This window comes from Mixophyes fleayi, chromosome 6 (genome assembly GCF_038048845.1).
Source record: "Mixophyes fleayi isolate aMixFle1 chromosome 6, aMixFle1.hap1, whole genome shotgun sequence".
Taxonomy (NCBI): Eukaryota; Metazoa; Chordata; class Amphibia; order Anura; family Limnodynastidae; genus Mixophyes; species Mixophyes fleayi.
Genome location: NC_134407.1, coordinates 200683128 through 200704018, shown reverse-complemented (window position 1 = coordinate 200704018; position 20891 = coordinate 200683128). Strand labels below are relative to the sequence as shown.

General features: G+C 42.1%; 1 protein-coding gene across 3 annotated transcripts in view; it reads left to right on the top strand.

The window, feature by feature from the left end:
* PRKCA (protein kinase C alpha) overlaps window positions 1–20891 on the top strand; it is a 229764-nt gene that overhangs the window by 166011 nt on the left and 42862 nt on the right. For 2 of the 3 annotated variants that reach the window (XM_075178034.1, XM_075178036.1), the window contains exons 6-9: window positions 1380–1536; window positions 4947–5081; window positions 5648–5741; window positions 13603–13626. In XM_075178034.1, coding sequence (XP_075034135.1) covers window positions 1380–1536; window positions 4947–5081; window positions 5648–5741; window positions 13603–13626 — 410 coding nt within the window. The remainder of the gene's footprint in view (window positions 1–1379; window positions 1537–4946; window positions 5082–5647; window positions 5742–13602; window positions 13627–20891) is intronic. The other variant, XM_075178035.1, reaches the window with a different exon arrangement.

Genomic DNA, 20891 nt, shown 5'->3' with positions numbered 1-20891 from the left:
CTCCAGTGGACATATCACACATTGCAGGCAGGGGAGAGTTTTAACAAAAGTAACCCTGTGGATTTGTGGATCTTTTTCCCGCAGGAATCATGCAATGTTTTATTCCCGAATCATGCAGGACATTAGTAGAGACGTTTTATTAAATGTCAGATGCACGGAAAGTATGGGGAAATCATTCTCTCCCAACTGCCTTTATTTTCTCATGTTGGTGCCTAAGAGACCTATAAGCAAATTCCAGGGATGGATAGCTGACATTGGGATTATAAGAAGAGACTCTGGCAAGCTCTCAAATCGGAGGTCTATTTATTCCTGTCCATTTCAATACCTCCAGAATTTTATATTACAAAGTTTTTTCTTTTTAATCTAAGGATTTAATAGACACCGTGAACTAGTGTGCAGTGGAGACAGACACACATACATAATATATATGTATATTATAGCCACACGTTTCATGTGCCATCCCTTCCTCTACATATCACACAAGGTTATGCATGTAGGTGGAGAGTCATTTCTGAATGAAACGTATAAACGTTTTCATTGCTGCTGGTATTACAGCTTGCTGCTCATAGTCCCTCTGCCCAGCAAAATATCCTGATTGCATTTTTTTTTATTAAATAGTTGATTCACATGCAGGGCCGGATTAAGGGAATGGAGGCCCCTGGGCTAAGGGAGCCTCCATTCCCCCTTGAGGGCCCCCCCCCCCCATGATCCGAGCTGCCCGCACTGATCGCGTCGGGGGCGCCCCCTACCCCCAACTGATCAATACTGCTGCTGAGCACTTTCAAGGGCCCCCTGGATGCCATAGGCCCCTGGGCTGTAGCCCAGTTAGCCCTATGGTTAATCCGGCCCTGTTCACATGGGGCGGGGCCTGGTCCTAACAGGACGGCAGCTTAGAGATATCTCTTATCCCAAGACGTGGAGAAAATGCTGCAGGACTCATTTTACTGGTTCACAAAACATCCTCCGAACTCATATCCTCAATCTGTAACTTGGTGTTTTTTTTGCTATAATGTTATCAGTGTATCTGTTTGTTTAAATTGCCTTTGTTGATGCTTGCAAGCTCTTTGGGACGGTTTTGCAACTTTAATTAAATCAATCGCTATATCGGAACGTCTGTAGTTTTAAGGACCTTAATCCATTTTAATTCTATTCTCAAGTCACCAATAGACACTAGAGGGATGGAATAAAAGTAATAGTAAGAAAACATGAATGCAGTTCACAGAGGTGAATGTATCATTAACATAATGCAGCTCCTACAAATGTATAGTTCTGAATCCTCGACTTCTAACTAATAGAGAGATGAGTTCTGTTTGTCTTTATGTGGAGATGAACTTCATTAGCACTAAATCTTTGGGTTGTGTTTTTTTGTTTTTTTCCAGTACGTGACGCCAAGAACTTGATCCCTATGGACCCCAATGGACTGTCAGACCCTTATGTGAAGCTCAAACTAATTCCTGACCCTAAGAATGAAAGCAAGAAGAAAACCAAAACCATCCGCTCTACACTTAACCCTCAGTGGAACGAAACATTCACCTTGTATGTTCCCTTGTTCATAGAGACTTAAAATACTGGTAGCGGGAACATCTGGTGCAGAATTCTAGAGCGGAACATGAGGGAACTTTTGGTGGTGGGCTTCAGAGTTGGGCTTACACAATGTTTGGTGGTGGGCTTCAGAGTTGGGCTTACACAATGTTTAGTGGTGGGCTCCAGAGTTGGGCTTACACAATGTTTGGTGGTGGGCTTCAGAGTTGGGCATACACAATGTTTGGTGGTGGGCTCCAGAGTTGGGCTTACACAATGTTTGGTGGTGGGCTTCAGAGTTGGGCATACACAATGTTTGGTGGTGGGCTTCAGAGTTGGGCTTACACAATGTTTGGTGGTGGGCTTCAGAGTTGTGCATACACAATGTGTGGTGGTGGGCTTCAGAGTTGGGCTTACACAATGTTTGGTGGTGGGCTTCAGAGTTGGGCTTACACAATGTTTGGTGGTGGGCTTCAGAGTTGGGCATACACAATGTTTGGTGGTGGGCTTCAGAGTTGGGCATACACAATGTTTGGTGGTGGGCTTCAGAGTTGGGCATACACAATGTTTGGTGGTGGGCTCCAGAGTTGGGCTTACACAATGTTTGGTGGTGGGCTTCAGAGTTGGGCATACACAATGTTTGGTGGTGGGCTTCAGAGTTGGGCATAGACAATGTTTGGTGGTGGGCTTCAGAGTTGGGCATACACAATGTTTGGTGGTGGGCTTCAGAGTTGGGCATACACAATGTTTGGTGGTGGGCTTCAGAGTTGGGCATACACAATGTTTGGTGGTGGGCTTCAGAGTTGGGCATACACAATGTTTGGTGGTGGGCTTCAGAGTTGGGCATACACAATGTTTGGTGGTGGGCTTCAGAGTTGGGCATACACAATGTTTGGTGGTGGGCTTCAGAGTTGGGCATACACAATGTTTGGTGGTGGGCTTCAGAGTTGGGCATACACAATGTTTGGTGTTGGGCATACACAATGTTTGGTGGTGGGCTTCAGAGTTGGGCTTACACAATGTTTGGTGGTGGGCTTCAGAGTTGGCTTACACAATGTTTGGTGGTGGGCTTCAGAGTTGGGCATACACAATGTTTGGTGGTGGGCTTCAGAGTTGGGCTTACACAATGTTTGGTGGTGGGCTTCAGAGTTGGGCTTACACAATGTTTGGTGGTGGGCTTCAGAGTTGGGCTTACACAATGTTTTATGGTGGGCTTCAGAGTTGGGCATACACAATGTTTGGTGGTGGGCTTCAGAGTTGGGCATACACAATGTTTGGTGGTGGGCTTCAGAGTTGGGCTTACACAATGTTTGGTGGTGGGCTTCAGAGTTGGGCATACACAATGTTTGGTGGTGGGCTTCAGAGTTGGGCTTACACAATGTTTGGTGGTGGGCTTCAGAGTTGGGCTTACACAATGTTTGGTGGTGGGCTTCAGAGTTGGGCATACCCAATGTTTGGTGGTGGGCTTCAGAGTTGGGCTTACACAATGTTTGGTGGTGGGCTTTAAAGTTGGGCTTCAAAGTTGGGCTTACACAATGTTTGGTGGTGGGCTTCAGAGTTGGGCTTACACAATGTTTGGTGTTGGGCATACACAATGTTTGGTGGTGGGCTTCAGAGTTGGGCTTACACAATGTTTGGTGGTGGGCTTCAGAGTTGGGCTTACACAATGTTTGGTGGTGGGCTTCAGAGTTGGGCTTACACAATGTTTGGTGGTGGGCTTCAGAGTTGGGCTTACACAATGTTTGGTGGTGGGCTTCAGAGTTGGGCATACACAATGTTTGGTGGTGGGCTCCAGAGTTGGGCTTACACAATGTTTGGTGGTGGGCTTCAGAGTTGGGCATACACAATGTTTGGTGGTGGGCTTCAGAGTTGGGCATACACAATGTTTGGTGGTGGGCTTCAGAGTTGGGCTTACACAATGTTTGGTGGTGGGCTTCAGAGTTGTGCATACACAATGTGTGGTGGTGGGCTTCAGAGTTGGGCTTACACAATGTTTGGTGGTGGGCTTCAGAGTTGGGCTTACACAATGTTTGGTGGTGGGCTTCAGAGTTGGGCATACACAATGTTTGGTGGTGGGCTTCAGAGTTGGGCATACACAATGTTTGGTGGTGGGCTTCAGAGTTGGGCTTACACAATGTTTGGTGGTGGGCTTCAGAGTTGGGCTTACACAATGTTTGGTGGTGGGCTTCAAAGCTGGGCTTCAAAGTTGGGCTTACACAATGTTTGGTGGTGGGCTTCAGAGTTGGGCTTACACAATGTTTGGTGGTTGGCTTCAGAGTTGGGCTTACACAATGTTTGGTGGTGGGCTTCAGAGTTGGGCTTACACAATGTTTGGTGGTGGGCTTCAGAGTTGGGCTTACACAATGTTTGGTGGTGGGCTTCAGAGTTGGGCTTACACAATGTTTGGTGGTGGGCTTCAGAGTTGGGCTTACACAATGTTTGGTGGTGGGCTTCAGAGTTGGGCTTACACAATGTTTGGTGGTGGGCTTCAGAGTTGGGCATACACAATGTTTGGTGGTGGGCTTCAGAGTTGGGCATACACAATGTTTGGTGGTGGGCTTCAGAGTTGGGCATACACAATGTTTGGTGGTGGGCTTCAGAGTTGGGCTTACATAATGTTTGGTGGCTGTGAACATCAGAGTTAGGCAACATAAACATCTGCTAGAGAGTTGGTGATTGGGCATCAGTAACATCTTGTTGTGAGTTGAGCACTTGAGAAACATTACTGTCCATTAGTGGACTTAAGCAGCAGGAAAATCTGGTGGTGGACTGGATGCTTGGGCAACAGAAATATGTGGTGGTGGTGGGCTGAAGACTTAGTCGGCAGGGCAACACAGCTGTAGATTATAGACATGGTTTGCCCAAATTATCTATTAGTGAACTGGAGAATTGGGTGGCAGAAACCATCTGTTGGGGAGCTTGAGGTTTAGACGGGCAACATCTGATGGAAAGCTGGATAGGTTTGCATCTATTGGAAAGCTGAAAGGAACATCTAGTTGTGCATTGATGAGTTAGGTAGCAGGACCATGCGATAAAGGATGAGGAAAGTTGCTCACCCGGATCATCTGAAAACTGGTTGGAGAGAGGAGCATCAGGAGCACATAGTGATAGACTGGAGAGGTGGGCAGTAGGGAACATCTATTGGTGGGATGGAGAGATGGGTGGCCACCACGTCCGGTGACGTGCTGGAGATAAGAGTGGTAGAATTATCTGGGGATGGGCTAAGACATGGATAGTAATAAATAGATACAGATAGGAACATTTGAAGTTCTGGAGAGTGGCAGGAAAATATGGTACAGAATTGCAGATTTAGGCAGCTAGAATATATTCTACATTGTCACTCCTTTATATTTATTATCTTAAATAATTGTCAACACTGTAAACTTTCACCTTGTAAGCTCGTTTTCTCTGTTTTTATGTCACAGCAAATTAAGACCATCGGACAAAGACCGGCGCCTCTCAGTAGAGATCTGGGACTGGGATCGAACCACTAGAAATGATTTTATGGGCTCTTTCTCCTTCGGAGTTTCAGAACTTATGAAAATGCCTGCATGTGGGTGGTGAGTCTTCTAAGAGAGCACCGTTGTATTCCCTCCCACTCCCCATAGATTTACATGGACAACCAACAACTAGAACATAGACCTGCCAGAGAGTTCTCCTTATTAGATAAAGCTACAAACAGCCACTAGTACTAGGCACCCGTGTCACCATATTTATGGCAGGTGGCTAAAAAGAGAGACGGTCTATTTTTCATTTTTGCTTTATTTAAATATTAAGGGATGCATATATACATTTTGAAAAAATATCATTTCAAAACTTAATTTTATGGTGCTAGTTAGACTTCTTGCAGAGTTCACCTCATACTACAGTTACTAATGTTTACCTCCATTGTTATTCAATAATTCATGTATGTCCTCATAGATGTCGGCGCTCCTGTCAATCTTATTGACGTGTGATAATCTCCCACAGTAATAGCTTGGCGCATGGCCTATTGGTAACGAAGCAGAAATGTGAGGTTTCTAGTAAGAAATAGAGGATTTCTTGTTTAATACATGCTTTGTGTGGTCATTGCTGACAACGTGCTTCCTGATAACAGACGTGTGACGTTTCACTCTGTCATTTCAAGGTACAAACTGCTGAACCAGGAGGAGGGGGAGTATTACAATGTGCCCATCCCGGAGGAGGACGACGAGAACCTGGAACTGCGGCAGAAATTTGAGGTGAGAATGTGTGATGTGCAGGTTACTATGTGTGTGTATATATGGCTAGATAACACCCTAATAATTATCTTTATATTGTGACGCAACTGGAAAAATAGAGTGTGGAGTTTTATTATATTGTGTGTCTTATGGACATATTTATATCACATCTGTATATATTGTAGTTCTTCTGCCATGTGTTACCTATAATCATTGGTTGCAGTCAAGACTTTGTTAGGTTTTGTAACTGTACATTTGGATCTGCTCCACTGGCTCAGAATAACCTGATCTGATGCACGTACTTTGCGGCAGCTGTGAATATTGGTGGTTACACGCACTCATTGGGGCATATTTCTAAACTGTGGGTTTGCAAAAGTGGATACTTATAAGAGCAATTTCTCATGCTCTCTCATTTTGATATCTCACTATAAGTATCATTCTTCATTTAGTGCCATGTAAACATGTCATTTCAGCGCGAGGTGTCTCCGGAATGTCCGCGGAGACACCTCTCTCCAATGTTATAGCTGGAATCTCCGCTCATTTTTTTATGGGGTGCGAGGAAAAGTGAGCAGAGATTCCTAGCGATAATTGCCAGCAATGTGCGCAGCGGGGTGTCCGCGTGCCACGTCACTGGCAATTGAATCTCTATAACTGTAGGTTCTTCATGAAATTACAGTATAAACATCATTTCACATGCAACCTTGTGTATTATTACACTAAGTGTCATTTCTCATGCAGTCCTGTGTAATATTACACTATCCGCATCATTTGTTATGCAGTCGCGTGTAATATTACACCATCAGCGTAATTTTTTGTGCAGTCTCGTGTAATATTACACTATCGGCGTAATTTTTTGTGCAGTCTCGTGTAATATTACACTATCGGCGTCATTTCTCGTGCAGTCCTGTGTAATATTACACAATCAGTGTCATTTCTCCTGCAGTCCTGTGTAATATTACACCATCAGTGTCATTTCTCGTGCAGTCCTGTGTAATATTACGCTATCAGCGTCATTCCTTGTGCAGTCCTGTGTAATATTACACTATCGGCGTCATTCCTTATGCAGTCCTGTGTGATATTACACTATCAGTGTCGTTTAATGCTGGAGACATGCAGTCTGAACCGCTCTCTCTCGTGCTCCAGTAGAGCACAGACTGTGTAGACAGCTTGTTTAACCGCTATAATTTTCTTTCTTTATATCTTTGCTTGTGTGCTAATCCCCAGAGTCCACCCTTTCTAGAAGATCACTCTACCTTATGATGTCATTGTACCATGAAATCTTACATAGAACTTTCAACTATAGGATTTAAATGTAGTGTCTCTTGTTCTTTAGTCAGACCTTGTGCTGTAAAATCCCATGTCTGTGCGGAAAACTGCCTAGAAATCAATGCAGTGTTCATAAAAGATTAGCAAATGTGAAATATAATATCTTATTAGATATTGATGTAACCATGTAACGTGCAATGGAGGAATAGGTTTTATGTCTTAATTACTCAATTAAAACCGGTAGTTCATAAAAACAATCTTCTTACCAATGAGCTTGTCCTGTTAGGCCGAGTGGTGATTGACAACTCTGGGGCTAAAGAGTTAGAGAAAGTTGAACAGTGGAGAGCAAGAGCCGAGGTCAGGAAAGGGTCACTACGGTATTGGTCACTAAACAAGGCGATGGAAAAATCCATAATTTCCTTCTGCAAAGTCAGGCTTGGAGTGAAGGGTGTATATGGGCTGCCATCAGGCTTTGTTCCTCAGGCTTAATTGCTGTAACCTGCAGAAGTGCTGAGATGCTCTTGTAATTAAGTGACGCTCCTCAGCTCTGATTGCTGTCGCCGGCAGCAGTGCAGTGCATGTGGCTGTAATTAAGTGATGCCCCTCAACTCTGATTGCTGTCGCCAGAAGCAGTGCTGCCATGAAGATTCGGTGGCATCGCTTCCTTACAATTCCAATGTCTAGAGGGAGAAGACTTCAGGGGAAACAAGTAGGAGTTAGTGTAGAGAATATGATTTGCACAGCTAAAAAAAAAACCTAGGTGATTTAGTTAAAAAATGTAACTAAGACAAACAAGCATGGAAACACTCACAATGGACCGGTGTAATTCCTTTTCAGCCAACTTTTATTCCACCAAGTGATTATTAATTTCAAGAGCTTTAGCTAATGTCTGGATATCTCTGCGCTGACAAGACAGAAAACTCTCAAATGCCCACTAGATGGCGACCATCAGCAGCCATACACATCCTCTTCACTGTTATATACTGGTATACTTTATACAGGATAGTGGGCCTCTATCCAAAAGTTTCCTATGCACCAATTTCAACTGGAATGCACTTTGGAGTCCAATAGATGTCTTACATAACTGAATTACTATACTAATCTGTGTATCTCAGCAAGTTCCTAAAATCTCTTGCCCCGATAGTGCAGAGCTCTGTCGGATCCTGGGACACACAAAGGACTGGCCGAAGCTTCTGTGTCATTGCTGTATTCTGCATCAGGCAGAGACAGAACCATGCAACAGGATATTAGGGAAATAGGACAAAGGCTGGACACTTTCAGAACCGTTAATAGATATCAGTTTTAGCTTTAAAATTTTATATGGGCAAAAAGAGACACTTCAGATAGGTGTAGAGATGCTGAATTTTCTGGTATAGACTTCAGCAGATCTTTGGGTACTAACTACACAGCTACAAATACCACAACGGGCTAAACATTATATGAGGCTACTGAGGGACGGGGGTATAAGAACAGTATACACATTAGGACTAGTATAATGAACAGTTTGAGATTAAATAATATATCGATGGCTAACGAGCTGTAAATCATGTTTGAGGTTGTAAATACTGTTCACATGGTATATGTACATTATAAGTGGCCCACCTTAAGATAATAAATTACACCGTTCCTCTTCCCTTCAATCTGATTGTTACCTGGGCGGTCCCAACGGGGAAGCCGCAACAACACCACTGCTAGTTTGATAAAGGTTTGCACTAGGCCTTTGGTGATGGGGGTAACACCAGGATTTTAAGGTAAATGGAACTGTGTATTCCCCCGACAGACGCACATACTTTCAAAAGACCAAGTACTCATCTGTGCTTTTAATGAAAAAAAAAGAAAGAAATCTCAATCTCAGTTGTGTATAAATAAACCAGATATTAAATATTTCTCCATTCCATTACAAGTTTCTGAGTCAAAATAATGGCATTACAGATTGATGTCTTGTATTCTGTCAGAAATATCCTTAACAATCCCCCAGCCTATTGGTTACTTATTGAGAGCCATCGTTCAGCGTTCTTTACAGTCTTTCCCTGTGCCTGTGTGTCATGATGTTTGTGTGAGAACATATATAAAAGCTGTTTGTCACTAACCATGCAGTTTTTCTGTCTTCCAGGGCTGTCAAATAAAAAATATCCACTTCCTAAAGGTAGCCCCGCTCTCCTTGGTTCTGTCTTCACCCCCCAGTACCATACCTTCACAGAGTGTGTTGTACTTGTAGTGCTTTTTCACTCTTTTTCTTTCAACGTGAGCAAAGGTTCATCACGGCAAGATTAAGTATGCACCGTGCCTTCTGCCATGCCAAGGAAATATTACCTCTATTTTACAATGGGCATTCTACATTCTGTACACAGACATGATTAAATGGTTATTAGGAGACGCTCAAAGTGTCTTCATCTACTCTGAATGGCCACAAAAGGCAGCAGTGTCACAATTTTTGGGGTAGAAGCCTCACATCACGACTACTGTGCTGTTGGGGAACCCTGCTCCTTCCACTATATAACTTTCATTCCCTTCCTCACATCATGGACAGATCACTGGCTGCTCAGATCAGCGCACTCGTTTCCTGAAGTAATCTGTACTGTCCCAAACATTCTTATTATCTGAAGTTAGATGTTCTAACCCTACCCATTGCACTTGGACAAGCAGGCGATGAAACCTGAACACAATACGGTGCTATGACGCTAATGGGCCAGTGGATAAATTGGCTACAAAAATTCCCTGAACATGTCTGTCTACAGATTAGAGTGTCCTCATTTTTTTTTTCCCTAAAAAATATGGGGCGAAATTTATAAGTGTTTAGTTTATGTGGGGCATTGTCACACCATAGTTCCAGCATATTTTTTGTGGCAAAAAAAATCTGTTCATCTTGTCTTTGATGTCATAATTATGCGTGGTCAAAAGAACAAAAAAAAATGATTTCCTTTTTTTTTATACACAAATAGGGCGTACAATAACAATATCTAATAGCAAAATATACAGTACATTGAGACTAAAATCATTTGTATTGTATTTATATACCAATATGAGTTTCCTTTGCTTATCTTATAGTTTGTTTGTTTTTTGGAGGGGGGGTTGCAGTTCTTTTTAATAATATAATTTTATTTATTTTTATTTTATTTTATTTTTGTTATAAATTTCACCCATGGTATGTTTCCCTGCAAGGTGCGTCCTTAAATCACCAGCCATTTCAGTTTTCTATTTTGTCTTTTTAAGAATGCTCTTTAGGCAAAATAGTTGTAATTTTCTTTTAAATGACACAACCACCTTCTGTATCAGCCCTGATACATGAAAATGGCATATATACTCTTCCATGTATACTGGCCTGCAGTGTGACGTATATATGGTCTACTATATAGCATGCTACATGATGATCTAGATTAAAGATGTGTTGTCGGATTCTGACACTTCAGAGGATTTTACAGTAACTCAGGAACTTTAATTCTTTGCATGTCCTGTCTCGTGGAATGTGGATCGCATGTCAATATTCGCTGTATTTTATATTTCTCTCCATTGTCTGACCAATTATAATTAAATATTGATCGTTTTAAAGTTAACATCAAACAACATGTGATTTACTTTATAAGTGTTACAGCAGCTTAAATCAGCAAATAAGTGGCTTTATACTTTGCTGTCTATGAGTAGCACGCTGCCTCTGGTGGAATTTAATGACACTGCAGTGTATGATATCATCCAGGAAAAAGTAGCGATAGCTGAATGTATTCCCCATGATAAGCCATCACCTGTATGCTTTGCTGGACCTGAAGGAAGGGGGTGGGGAAGCCTGCTTTCCTAAGATCTTGGAAGCAGGATTTAATTTGTGTTTGCTCCGGAATTCTGGGTAGGACTCCTGGGAGAGCAGGCACTTCTTCCCATTCCTGCGGTCTCTGGCCACACCCCCCGTGACGAAATTGCACGATTGCGGGACTGCATCGCAGGGATTGGGCTAAAATTATACGCGGATCTCTGCCCGCCTCCACACTTGTGCTTCACATAACCATTGTGGCAGGAAAAATTGTCAGGTATCATCATCAACATTTATATAGCGCCAGCAAATTCCGTAGCGCTTTACAATTGGGATGATTTAATTTGTGAATTTTAATTAGAAAACATCATAATTGTTTTTTGTTTTTTTTCCATTCAGTAACTCATTATGTATAATATGTAACTCATTATGTACAATATGTTTGAGGGCAGAGCTTCTGTATAACTGCCTGGCATTATAATAATAGTAATTATAATCAGATTTCTAGAACAATATTTGCATGATTCTAGGAGAGTGATGGGCACCAGGCGGCCCTCCGAGCCCTCTCCCGCGGCCCTCCGAGCCCTCTCCCGCGGCCCTCCGTGACCTCTCTCGCGGCCCTCCGAGCCCTCTCCCGCAGCCCTCCGAGCCCTCTCCCGCAGCCCTCCGAGCCCTCACCTACAGTCCCCAGCTGATCCTGCTTTAGTGTTGGATGTGTTTGATATAGCTTGTAACACTTGTTTGAAATGCCTGCTGATATGTTGTTACAGATAGGTGTCTCTTTCTTTGTTTGAATGTATTGTTTGTAAATTACTGAGATAATTGGTGTTGTGCGGCCTTTTGAAGGTTAGAGGGCGACTTGCGGCCCCTGAAATGTTTCAGGCCGCCCATCGCTGTTCTAGGAGATCATAGGACCAAGAGATCCACTGCTCCAGGATGATATACTCTGAATTGTAGAGAGGTTTCTATTATTATATTAATTCATCAGTGTCCATTGCTGGCACGGTTACTTTACAGTAGTCAGCAGATGATCAGGGTTGTAGTGTTTCCTCTCTGGGGGTGGTGAATATTGTTCCAAAATGAAAGTAGAAAATTACCAGAAATTCCGCCAAGTTTTGAAGCAATTTAAGGAGAGCAACACTTTTTTTTTTGCTATTCATAAGCCCTCTATAATAACATATTTTTGTTATTCTACACTCTAGCTGCCTAACATGCAAATTTGCAAAGACACTAATCTGTTCCTTTATAGTCTCCGTTCTTTAGAACAATAGACATAGATAGCCTGTTAACCAGTGGCGGATCCAGGGAGGGGCGATCGCCCCCCCCAGCAGGGGCTAGCTGCCAACAGCTGCACACTGTGCAGCTCCGTTCAGTAGTGACAGTGTGCTGCCCGGCTGTTCTGATTGTGTTTTAAACACAATCAGAGCAGCGGGACAGCACACTGCCACTGCCGAGCGGACCTGCACATACTGTGCAGCCGCCGGCAGCCTTAGAAATCAAAAAGGGGGCAGGGCCTAAATCGCCCCCCCTAAAATCGCCCCGGGTATATCAATAGTCTAGATCCGCCCCTGCTGTTAACCAGCATTCAATCACACTTAACGCCATGATCAAGGACATTTGAATGAATGTGCCCTATTTGACATAGTCATATGTAATGTCATTAGACTTCTGGGGGTAAATGTATCGAGCTGCGAGTTTCCATCGGGTTTGAGAAGTGGAGATGTTGCCTATAGCAACCAGCCAATCAGATTCTAGATATCATTTATTTAGTACATTCTACAAAATGACAGCTAGAATTTGATTGGTTGCTATAGGCAACATCTCCACTTTTTCAAACCTGCTGTTTAGTAAATATACCCCTGTGACTTTTTTTGTGGATGGAGAAGGGGGGATGAACGCTGATCATGTTCCCCAGTGCCCAGCTCCTAAATATCCGGCATTGGCGTATGGGTGTCGTGTGATGGAATGTTGGTTATTCAGCTGCGTTCATAGGGTTCCATCACAATCTTGTTAAAATGTGGAAGGGCAGAAGGATGGGCAAAGCACTGTAACTACTCTTCTGTTACAATTCAATAACAAAATGAGTATAGAAATCCATGAATCACGCTGGAGGGTGTACAGTGCTAGGTTGCGTGTGCATCATATTATAATCCTGGCTGATAACATGTAATTATTACTAAATGTCTGTACGGTGAGTGCAGGGCTTACTTGGCTACTCAAATGAATGAAACCATAACAGGTTATTATAGTAGAAGGCAAACGCGTATCTACAAGTCCGTTGTCTGTTCATTGTATATACTCGATATACTGTATTTAATCCACCTAAAACCTGGACTGTAAAGGAGACTTTTATCCATTTGGCAGAAATACTTTGGTAGAGTTCATATCAAATTAAAATGTGTTCATTTTATTTTTATTTTAAAATATGTTGCTTTTTACATTCAAACTGTATTATTGTCTCTAATATTGATGGATATCTAATGAGAGTTGGTCTAGCTACTCTCCCCCAACAAATCTAAATCGGCCATTTAGTGTCTACTGTCGTTTCGCGGAGCTCACTCCCACTATTACTCTATTGACAAGACCTGTTTTAACGCACTGTATTCTATGACTATCCCTTCCCGCTGTTTTGTTATTAGCTGTCTAGATATCACTGTGGGTGGCTTCTAGGAAGACCTCTCACTTTTAGATAACACAAAGTATGGCAGCTATATAAGGATGGCCCATTAATGAGAGAATTCTTTTTACACCCTTTGCAGGGCGTCGCATTACACAGGTAGGTTTTGCTGTATGGACAATGTGTTGGCAAGGTGTAGTTCCTCTGTAAGACATTCATTCCGTGCTGATATCAAGGTTCTCTCCCTATGGTTGCAGGGCAAAAGGCGAACCCAAGATAAGGTGCGTCCGTACCGATGGAAGTAAGATGGCTTGCATGCCTTCCAAAATAACACTTTAGCTCTGTGTTGAGCCGCAGTTTGCTGTGCTGTAATGAGGCCTGGCATGTGCCACCTACTGATGCCAGATATGATCACGTCAAACGGAGTTTGGCAGTGGAGAGGGTGTGGGGGACAATTCCCATTAACATAAAACAAATGAGAGGGGAACTACACCCACAATATCATTCTATATTTTCTCTTGTAACCAGCTTTTTAATGTGCATGCATAAAATCAGATTTCATTGCCTGTAGAACTCAGAAGATTCCGTTAACTTACTAGTTGTGTGCTGCTACATAGGTCTGTCTTACATGTTCTAATTCTAACCTCTTCAGACTGTGTGGGATAACCCAGCATTACTGGGGATGAGCATGTCATTATAGTGATGGTTTTCCTAAGAAAGAAATAAAACGGACCTTAAGATGCATTGACGTGTTCTTGCAGGCTCATGTCACAACGCGTAAAGGTCTGGTGTATTGGAAATACCAGCTTAATTCTGGGAAGTAAGGCGCTGTCATTAATCGTTACTTTTGTTTTATTGACCTCATACTTAAATAAAGTAAAGACCAGGAGGAATCGCGTATGTTAACATAAATTTGACTTATTATCTGTTGGATTTCCGGACTGGATCTCCAAGCACTAGGCCCCATCTCCTAGATTGGACAGAAAGTTGGAGATCTGTAATATTTGTTGGTAAATAGGGTCATATATATGTCTTATTTGTTTTTTTGTTTCCTTGTTTTACTTTGTCTTTTGTGGATGCCATATTATGTGATGATGTAGCCATTTACCCCAGCTGTTGATTTTGGCTGTGAGTATCTATTGGGGTTTCTTCTTTGGGAGACAATGGAATCCATAAGACAAGGTGCTCTAAGCTGCAATGGCCTAATAGAGTGATGACAATAGATGTCACAGTTGACGTCTGGAGAAACAGTTTTCAAAATGTCACAAGTGAATAAGTGTTTTGCTTCTTTCCAGATCACCAGTGTTTATGCCTTACTGTCGCTGGTTATGAGATCAGGGATTAGCATCTTGACTTAATTCAGTTGTTTAAGCTTCTGATTAGTTCTTCTTTATTGTTTAGGAGGGAAACCTCTTTTGTTCAAGTCAGTAAGTGAATCTCATGTAAAAATATGTGAATTATTTAGCAAGGAACTTTCTGACACCTGGTAAAAACTTCACGTCACTCATCGCCTCATCAGGTAATTAATGATGGATCTGCGGTAATCATGGAAAGCATTGTTCAAGAGGATGACTGAAATGCAGAATGTAGTTTGAGATCAGGAGTAATATATAGCTGAAGACCCTTCTTTCTGCAAAACCAGATAAACTGATTGTAGTCTTCTGATCCAAATTGTGATGAGGGTGACAAGTAAAAGGAGGCTGTGGAATAAGGAAAAGATATATATTCATCAGTTGAGTGTGGAGAGTTCAGTTGAACTAATGAAGACAGATACAGATGTTAATGTATTCAATCTGATATTTACTAATCTGGAATCCAGGTTGGGAATGAATGGTAACACCGAGACGGACAGTTCTCTTGTGAAAAGAGTCTATTGTTTTGCTAGTTTTAATTCCAATCTGTGGAACAGATGTTGGTAACCTGATGTACTGTTGGCTACGGTTTCTAGAAAGACCATGAAGTCTTTTGATGGCTCATGGACCTTAAAAGACCCACATGCATAAGAAGGATGACCGCTCGGAAGTCCCACCGTGGTAAGGGTGCCTTGAATTCAGGATTTGGTTCAGAATTTAGTTAAATATTATAGGTTTTTAACATAATGTGTGTTTTGGCAAAAGGAATAGGATTGAGCCTGGACTTTTAATGCTCGTGACAGTGTTATTGGTTCACGAAGCTAAAAATAGACACATTGTTTTGTTATTTCTAATAGATTCAGTGTTCAGCCAAATCCTAAAATGTGAATTTGATGTATCGGTGTAGATGAAAGGCCCGTCTGCCTTTTGAGAAGTATGTGGTAAATGATCTAAGTCAGCCGACATAGCAGCCAAATAAGGAATTTTAACCAGCTAGAAGAACGGTGATGAAAGCTTGGACAGATCTCAAATCAGCATTGGACGACACCCCTTTTACATTTATCTTTCATCAGATCATAAGCCAGTGCGCTCCTTTTACCTTTACTGTGATTACATTTATTTTTAGTCCAGGATTGGATAACATTGTGGAAAAGTTGTTTCCAATAGACACTACTTTTAAGACAGCAAGCCTAGTGTAGGATGCATGTCTAGTGCGTGTTTCTTCTAAGTGTGTGTTAGAGTTTAGTATAGTTAGAGTTATATAGGAGGTGAAGAGGAGGAGCTGAGCTGGAAACACGGCTACATGAAGATAATCCAATAATCTCCTGTGAGTTTCTGTCAACTTCCTCCTCACGACCTGAAATGTATACTGCCTGGACACAATCTATTGAACTGTTTACAATCCATGCTTTCTTTTTTAATTTTGATGCTCTCTCTGATCTAACCTTCAACCCATTATTTCCTTATCTCACACCCCCTCCCATGTGCACTATTACATTATTCATGGTTGTTAATGAATACCCTTTACACTTTCTCGTCAATGGTCTGTGTAACCACTTACTGCCTCTGTCACTCCTGCTTATCTGTCTCCCTGTTTACAAACACCCCCATCCGCAACCCTGTTCTGGCTAATGCAGCTATCCCTCTCCTCTTCCTCTGCAATCACACCTTTCATTCCATATATCATCTCTCTGCTCAGCACCCCTCCATGCACAAATTAATCCAACCTCCTCCTAGTTAACTTCACGTCCCCTATCTCCAAAATCTCAGCTCAGCCTACCCCTTCGTTAATCCACAAAGTTTCCCATACCTTCAAATTTCTCATCTTCATGTCTTCACTTACCTGCCTACAACAAGCACACATCCATCCACAACAAATTATTCTCTTATATATAATAATATTATTCCCTCATCCTCCTTGTTTTTACTGAAACTTGGCTAGCCCTCCCCAAAACCACTGCTGCTAACTCCTATGGGAATCTCCTTTACCGGCACTCCTCGACAAGGTGGTAGAGTAGGCTTCCTACTGACCAGAACCAACCAAAGCTCAGTCTCCCAATTCCTTGAAGATTCATAATCGGGCATTCCCACTTTATTTCCTCTGACCTACCCTGTCATATGCTAACTCTCCCAGCACTGCTACCTGTACACTCCTCACACTTCCTCCAGTGGATTCTCCCTCTCTCATTTTCCATCCACCGAGATGGACACTTTCTGGACTTTGTGTTCGCTCATCTGTGTGCCATTTCCAGCATCTCCAACAGAGTCTTCCCTCCCTCTGACCACTTCCTTTCCTTCAGCATCACCTTGCCTCTTGCACCCAAATTTACGCACAAACGGCTACACCCAAACATGTGACCCTCTCCTTAGCTTCACTTGAACCACTCCTCTCATTTCTACCCTTGTTCTGCCCTGATGCTATAGTCTTTCTACATTATTCTCACTGCAGCCCTTGACGATGGAGCTCCAACCATTCCAACAAAAGGGCCAGTTCAATTACCCGTGAGGTTGCTTACATCTCATAGGGTGTGAGGAAAAATTAGCAACCGAAATTGCTGGTAATGTGCGAGGAAACATAGCAGTGATGTTCGCTAGGGAATCGCATGGCTATTTGAATCTGCCCCATACTCTCCAGAGATCTAAGCTCAACCCTCTCTTGCCAAACAAACCTACTTTAATCTCTTAATATCCACCCAGTTGACTAAACCCATCGCCTCTTTGCCAGCTTAAACTCTCTTCTGTGCCCATCACGACCACCTTTGCCACTCGCAGCTCAGAACTTCACCACCTACTTCAAAGTCAAAATTGTCATCATCTGCCAAGAAATCAGATTCATCAACCCACGTCTTCTCCTCCACTTCATATCACCCCTCAATTCTTTCTTATAAATTTTCCCCTCAACCTGTTCCCTTTACCCACTCCCCTCCCAACTCCTTTTCTCCCTTATCCCAATGTTTGCCTGCACCTAGCTGACCAAGTCAACTTGACCTTCCTGACGCATTTCGATACAATCGACCACTTTCTTCTCCTTGATATCCATCAGTCTCTTGGCCATCACAGCGCTGCTCTCTTCTGGCTCACCTCTTACCTTTATGAATGCTCCTAAAGTGCTGACACATCCTCTCCTTCACTCCCTTTATCCTCCAAGGTCCTGTTAGCTGCCATCTGCTTTTCTCTCTCTTGTGCCTCTTCTCTCGATAAACAAATTCTCTCATTCAGCCTCTGCTACCAGCTCTATGGAGATAACACCTTCATAAGAATGCTAATAGTAAGGATTACTAGAAAAAACATTGCCCTCAAGGCTGTATGCTCCTCTCCACTCTTTGCCTCACATCTGCACTCCCATTGTCAACCTTGTATGTACTTGTTCTGTTTATATACGATTTGTATTTTGTGATTTGTCATTTTAATTGTCTAGCGTCCCAAAATATTGTGATGCCTTACAAACAAATGATGATGAACATAAAGCCCATAACATTTATTTGTAGTCCCACATGTTTTAATGCGAAAAGAGAGAAGTCAGATAAGAGATTTTATTCTGAGACCACCAAGGGAAGAGTAGTTTCTTTTGAACTTCAGATACTATAAACATTTCAAGCCGTCAGCAACAATGCCAAGAAGCCAAATAGATCTCCAACAGAACCTTTTGGAATGGTCAGTGACATCTCTAAATTTGTTTAGAAAATACAATAAGTTCAAAATGATTGCACGTTCTCTTCTATAATCAATGTACTAGAGTAGAACGCCTTGATGCATCTGCAGACCTGCAGGAGTGTCCATCTATTTGAAATATGATGAATATCTATGGATAATGATTCCAACGGGAAGCTGTGAGGTTTTTTATTTATTTTAAACAAATCCATGATCCTTATTCTACTTTGGGACAATCTTTTTTTGACTAAACAATCCAGAAGTCTTTCTTCCCCAAAAAAAAGTACCTGTGTAGGGTAACACAGGCTGCAGACGACATATCTTGTCTTGTACCAATGTGTCAGGACCTCTTCTGCCAAGGCTGAATATTGTGCTGAGGAACTAATAAACTTGGCATGAATTCTGAATCAAGTATCTTGAAGAAACAAATATTACGTGGAATAGTCACCATTATATAAAATAACTAAATAAAACAACATCTTAGATGTTGCTGAAAATTATAGTTTTTGAAAGTAGAGTTTTGTTACAGTAATTAAACATTTTTGCTAAGCAGCTGCTAGAATTATCAAGGTGTTTCCTCCATGGAGCTTGTCCGGGGATATCTCCCGGCCTCATTCTTTAATTTTTTTGAGTCATCGGAAAATTTTCCCATTTCTGGACATCGAGCAGCCATATATCTTACTCTGACCTCATTCAGGAGGGTGCGGGAAAGTTGTACCAAACAAATCAGAAATTTATACTGAATAGCAAAATATAGGTTCCCTCTTTTCTTCCCAAATGTTTTTACAAACTTTCACTGATCTGAAGAGGTCGTTTTTTCTTTTTTTTGCATCAAAAAATTCAAGAAGGATATTTCAATTTCCTTTTATTATCCTTTTTCATGGAGAAAAGAAGGGGAGAAAAGCCTCTAAGAGTAGTCATTTAGATGAGCAACTGGTTAAGTGTACAAGACCATGGTCAGCGAATCTCCAGCCTAGTCTAAAGTAGAGTCTACCAGTATGGTTTCTGGGGTATTCAGCAGATCTCCAGAGCTGATATCTGGTCCTACAATGTATACCTTTACAGAATGTTATGGATGGAATGTCCAGGACAATCAAAACCAAGTGAAGGGCTGCAGCTCATCTTATTTTCTTTCTGTATTAAAATCTTTTACTTGGAACTACAGTGGGGGGAGGAACTTTGTAACTCTTAGGCTTCCCTATCTTGTATGGTAGATGGAGCCAATCGCTTAGGGGCTCTGAGAGTTAATGTAAAATGACTCACACTTATATTGGTAACAACAGAGCATGTCCTCCCTCATTTAAAGTCCACTGTTACTCCCTATACATGCTTCAATCACTTTGTATGTTGTTAACTGTGTCCACCGTGCAGTAGAACATGCACACAGAAACATCTAATCACCATGAAGCATGCTTTCTATATACACATCAGATTAAAAAAAAAAATCTGTGTGTTTCTCATTTGTTTATTAATCTGGAATGTTGAGTGTTCCTGCTATGATTTATATTAGAGGCATCAGCTGTTATAATTCTGTAATGTATCTATCTGCCAATGAACGTGTGCACTAAAACATTATTCCACCAGATGGCAGCAGAAAGATATCAAGTTACAATTCATTAAAAATGCTTCCACCAGACAGCAGCAGAGAGGCTTAAATTTCATTAACATAGCCCTTGTTGATTCACATTAGTAAAACATGCGCACGTTTCAATAATCATGTCTTACACACCATTTGACAGACCTGTAATCTCAGTGTCAGATCTGGTATCACTTTATCAGCAGCAGCCAGGGTGGTCCCAGGCGATCTGCAGCCTAAGGCAAGGAATAGCATTACTGTATCTCCTGCACAGTGTTCTAGAATTCATTGTAGAATACTAGAGTTGTAGTATTCTAGAATTCATTGTATTCTGACCTAGGGTCAATGGGTCGTAGTGTTCAGCAGTAGAACAAAGATGTGACATTAAAAACCGGTCCTAGGTGTCCCAAAGTTCTGCATAAGTACAAGTACTTAGGCAGAGATACAGATTCCTGTGATATGTAAAATTGTTATTGAAGCGTCTGCCAAGAGATCGGCATTAATCATGGCTTGCTGTGTCCCACTAATCCCGATGTACAGCATTAATTACCTTGTCTGCTAATGCAGGAGGAGGGAAAGTTCTTTATCTAATGAAGAAGTATAGTTATTACTTAAGTCTCCGTTTACAAGCTTGTGTTTCCCAGGGGCACAATTCACCATTAAGTAGCCGACAAACCGGCGGTCCACGCTTCTGCTCTGCCCTAACCTACTTTTCTGAAATAATGAGGAATTTCCATAGCAATTCACATCCACCAGGCCTTAACTCGATCACTGCCTGCTGAGAATCTCAGTCTTTCCCACCCCTCAGAATCACTGATACACCTCCCAGAAACACACTTACCTTCTCAGGCAGTAAACCAGTTAAATAATAGGTACAAGGGAGTGCAGATTTAGAATTCAATGCTGAAGGAAGAATACAGAATTTGCGTTGTCACTGTCATAGGCGGTCATCATGTACAGCTAGATA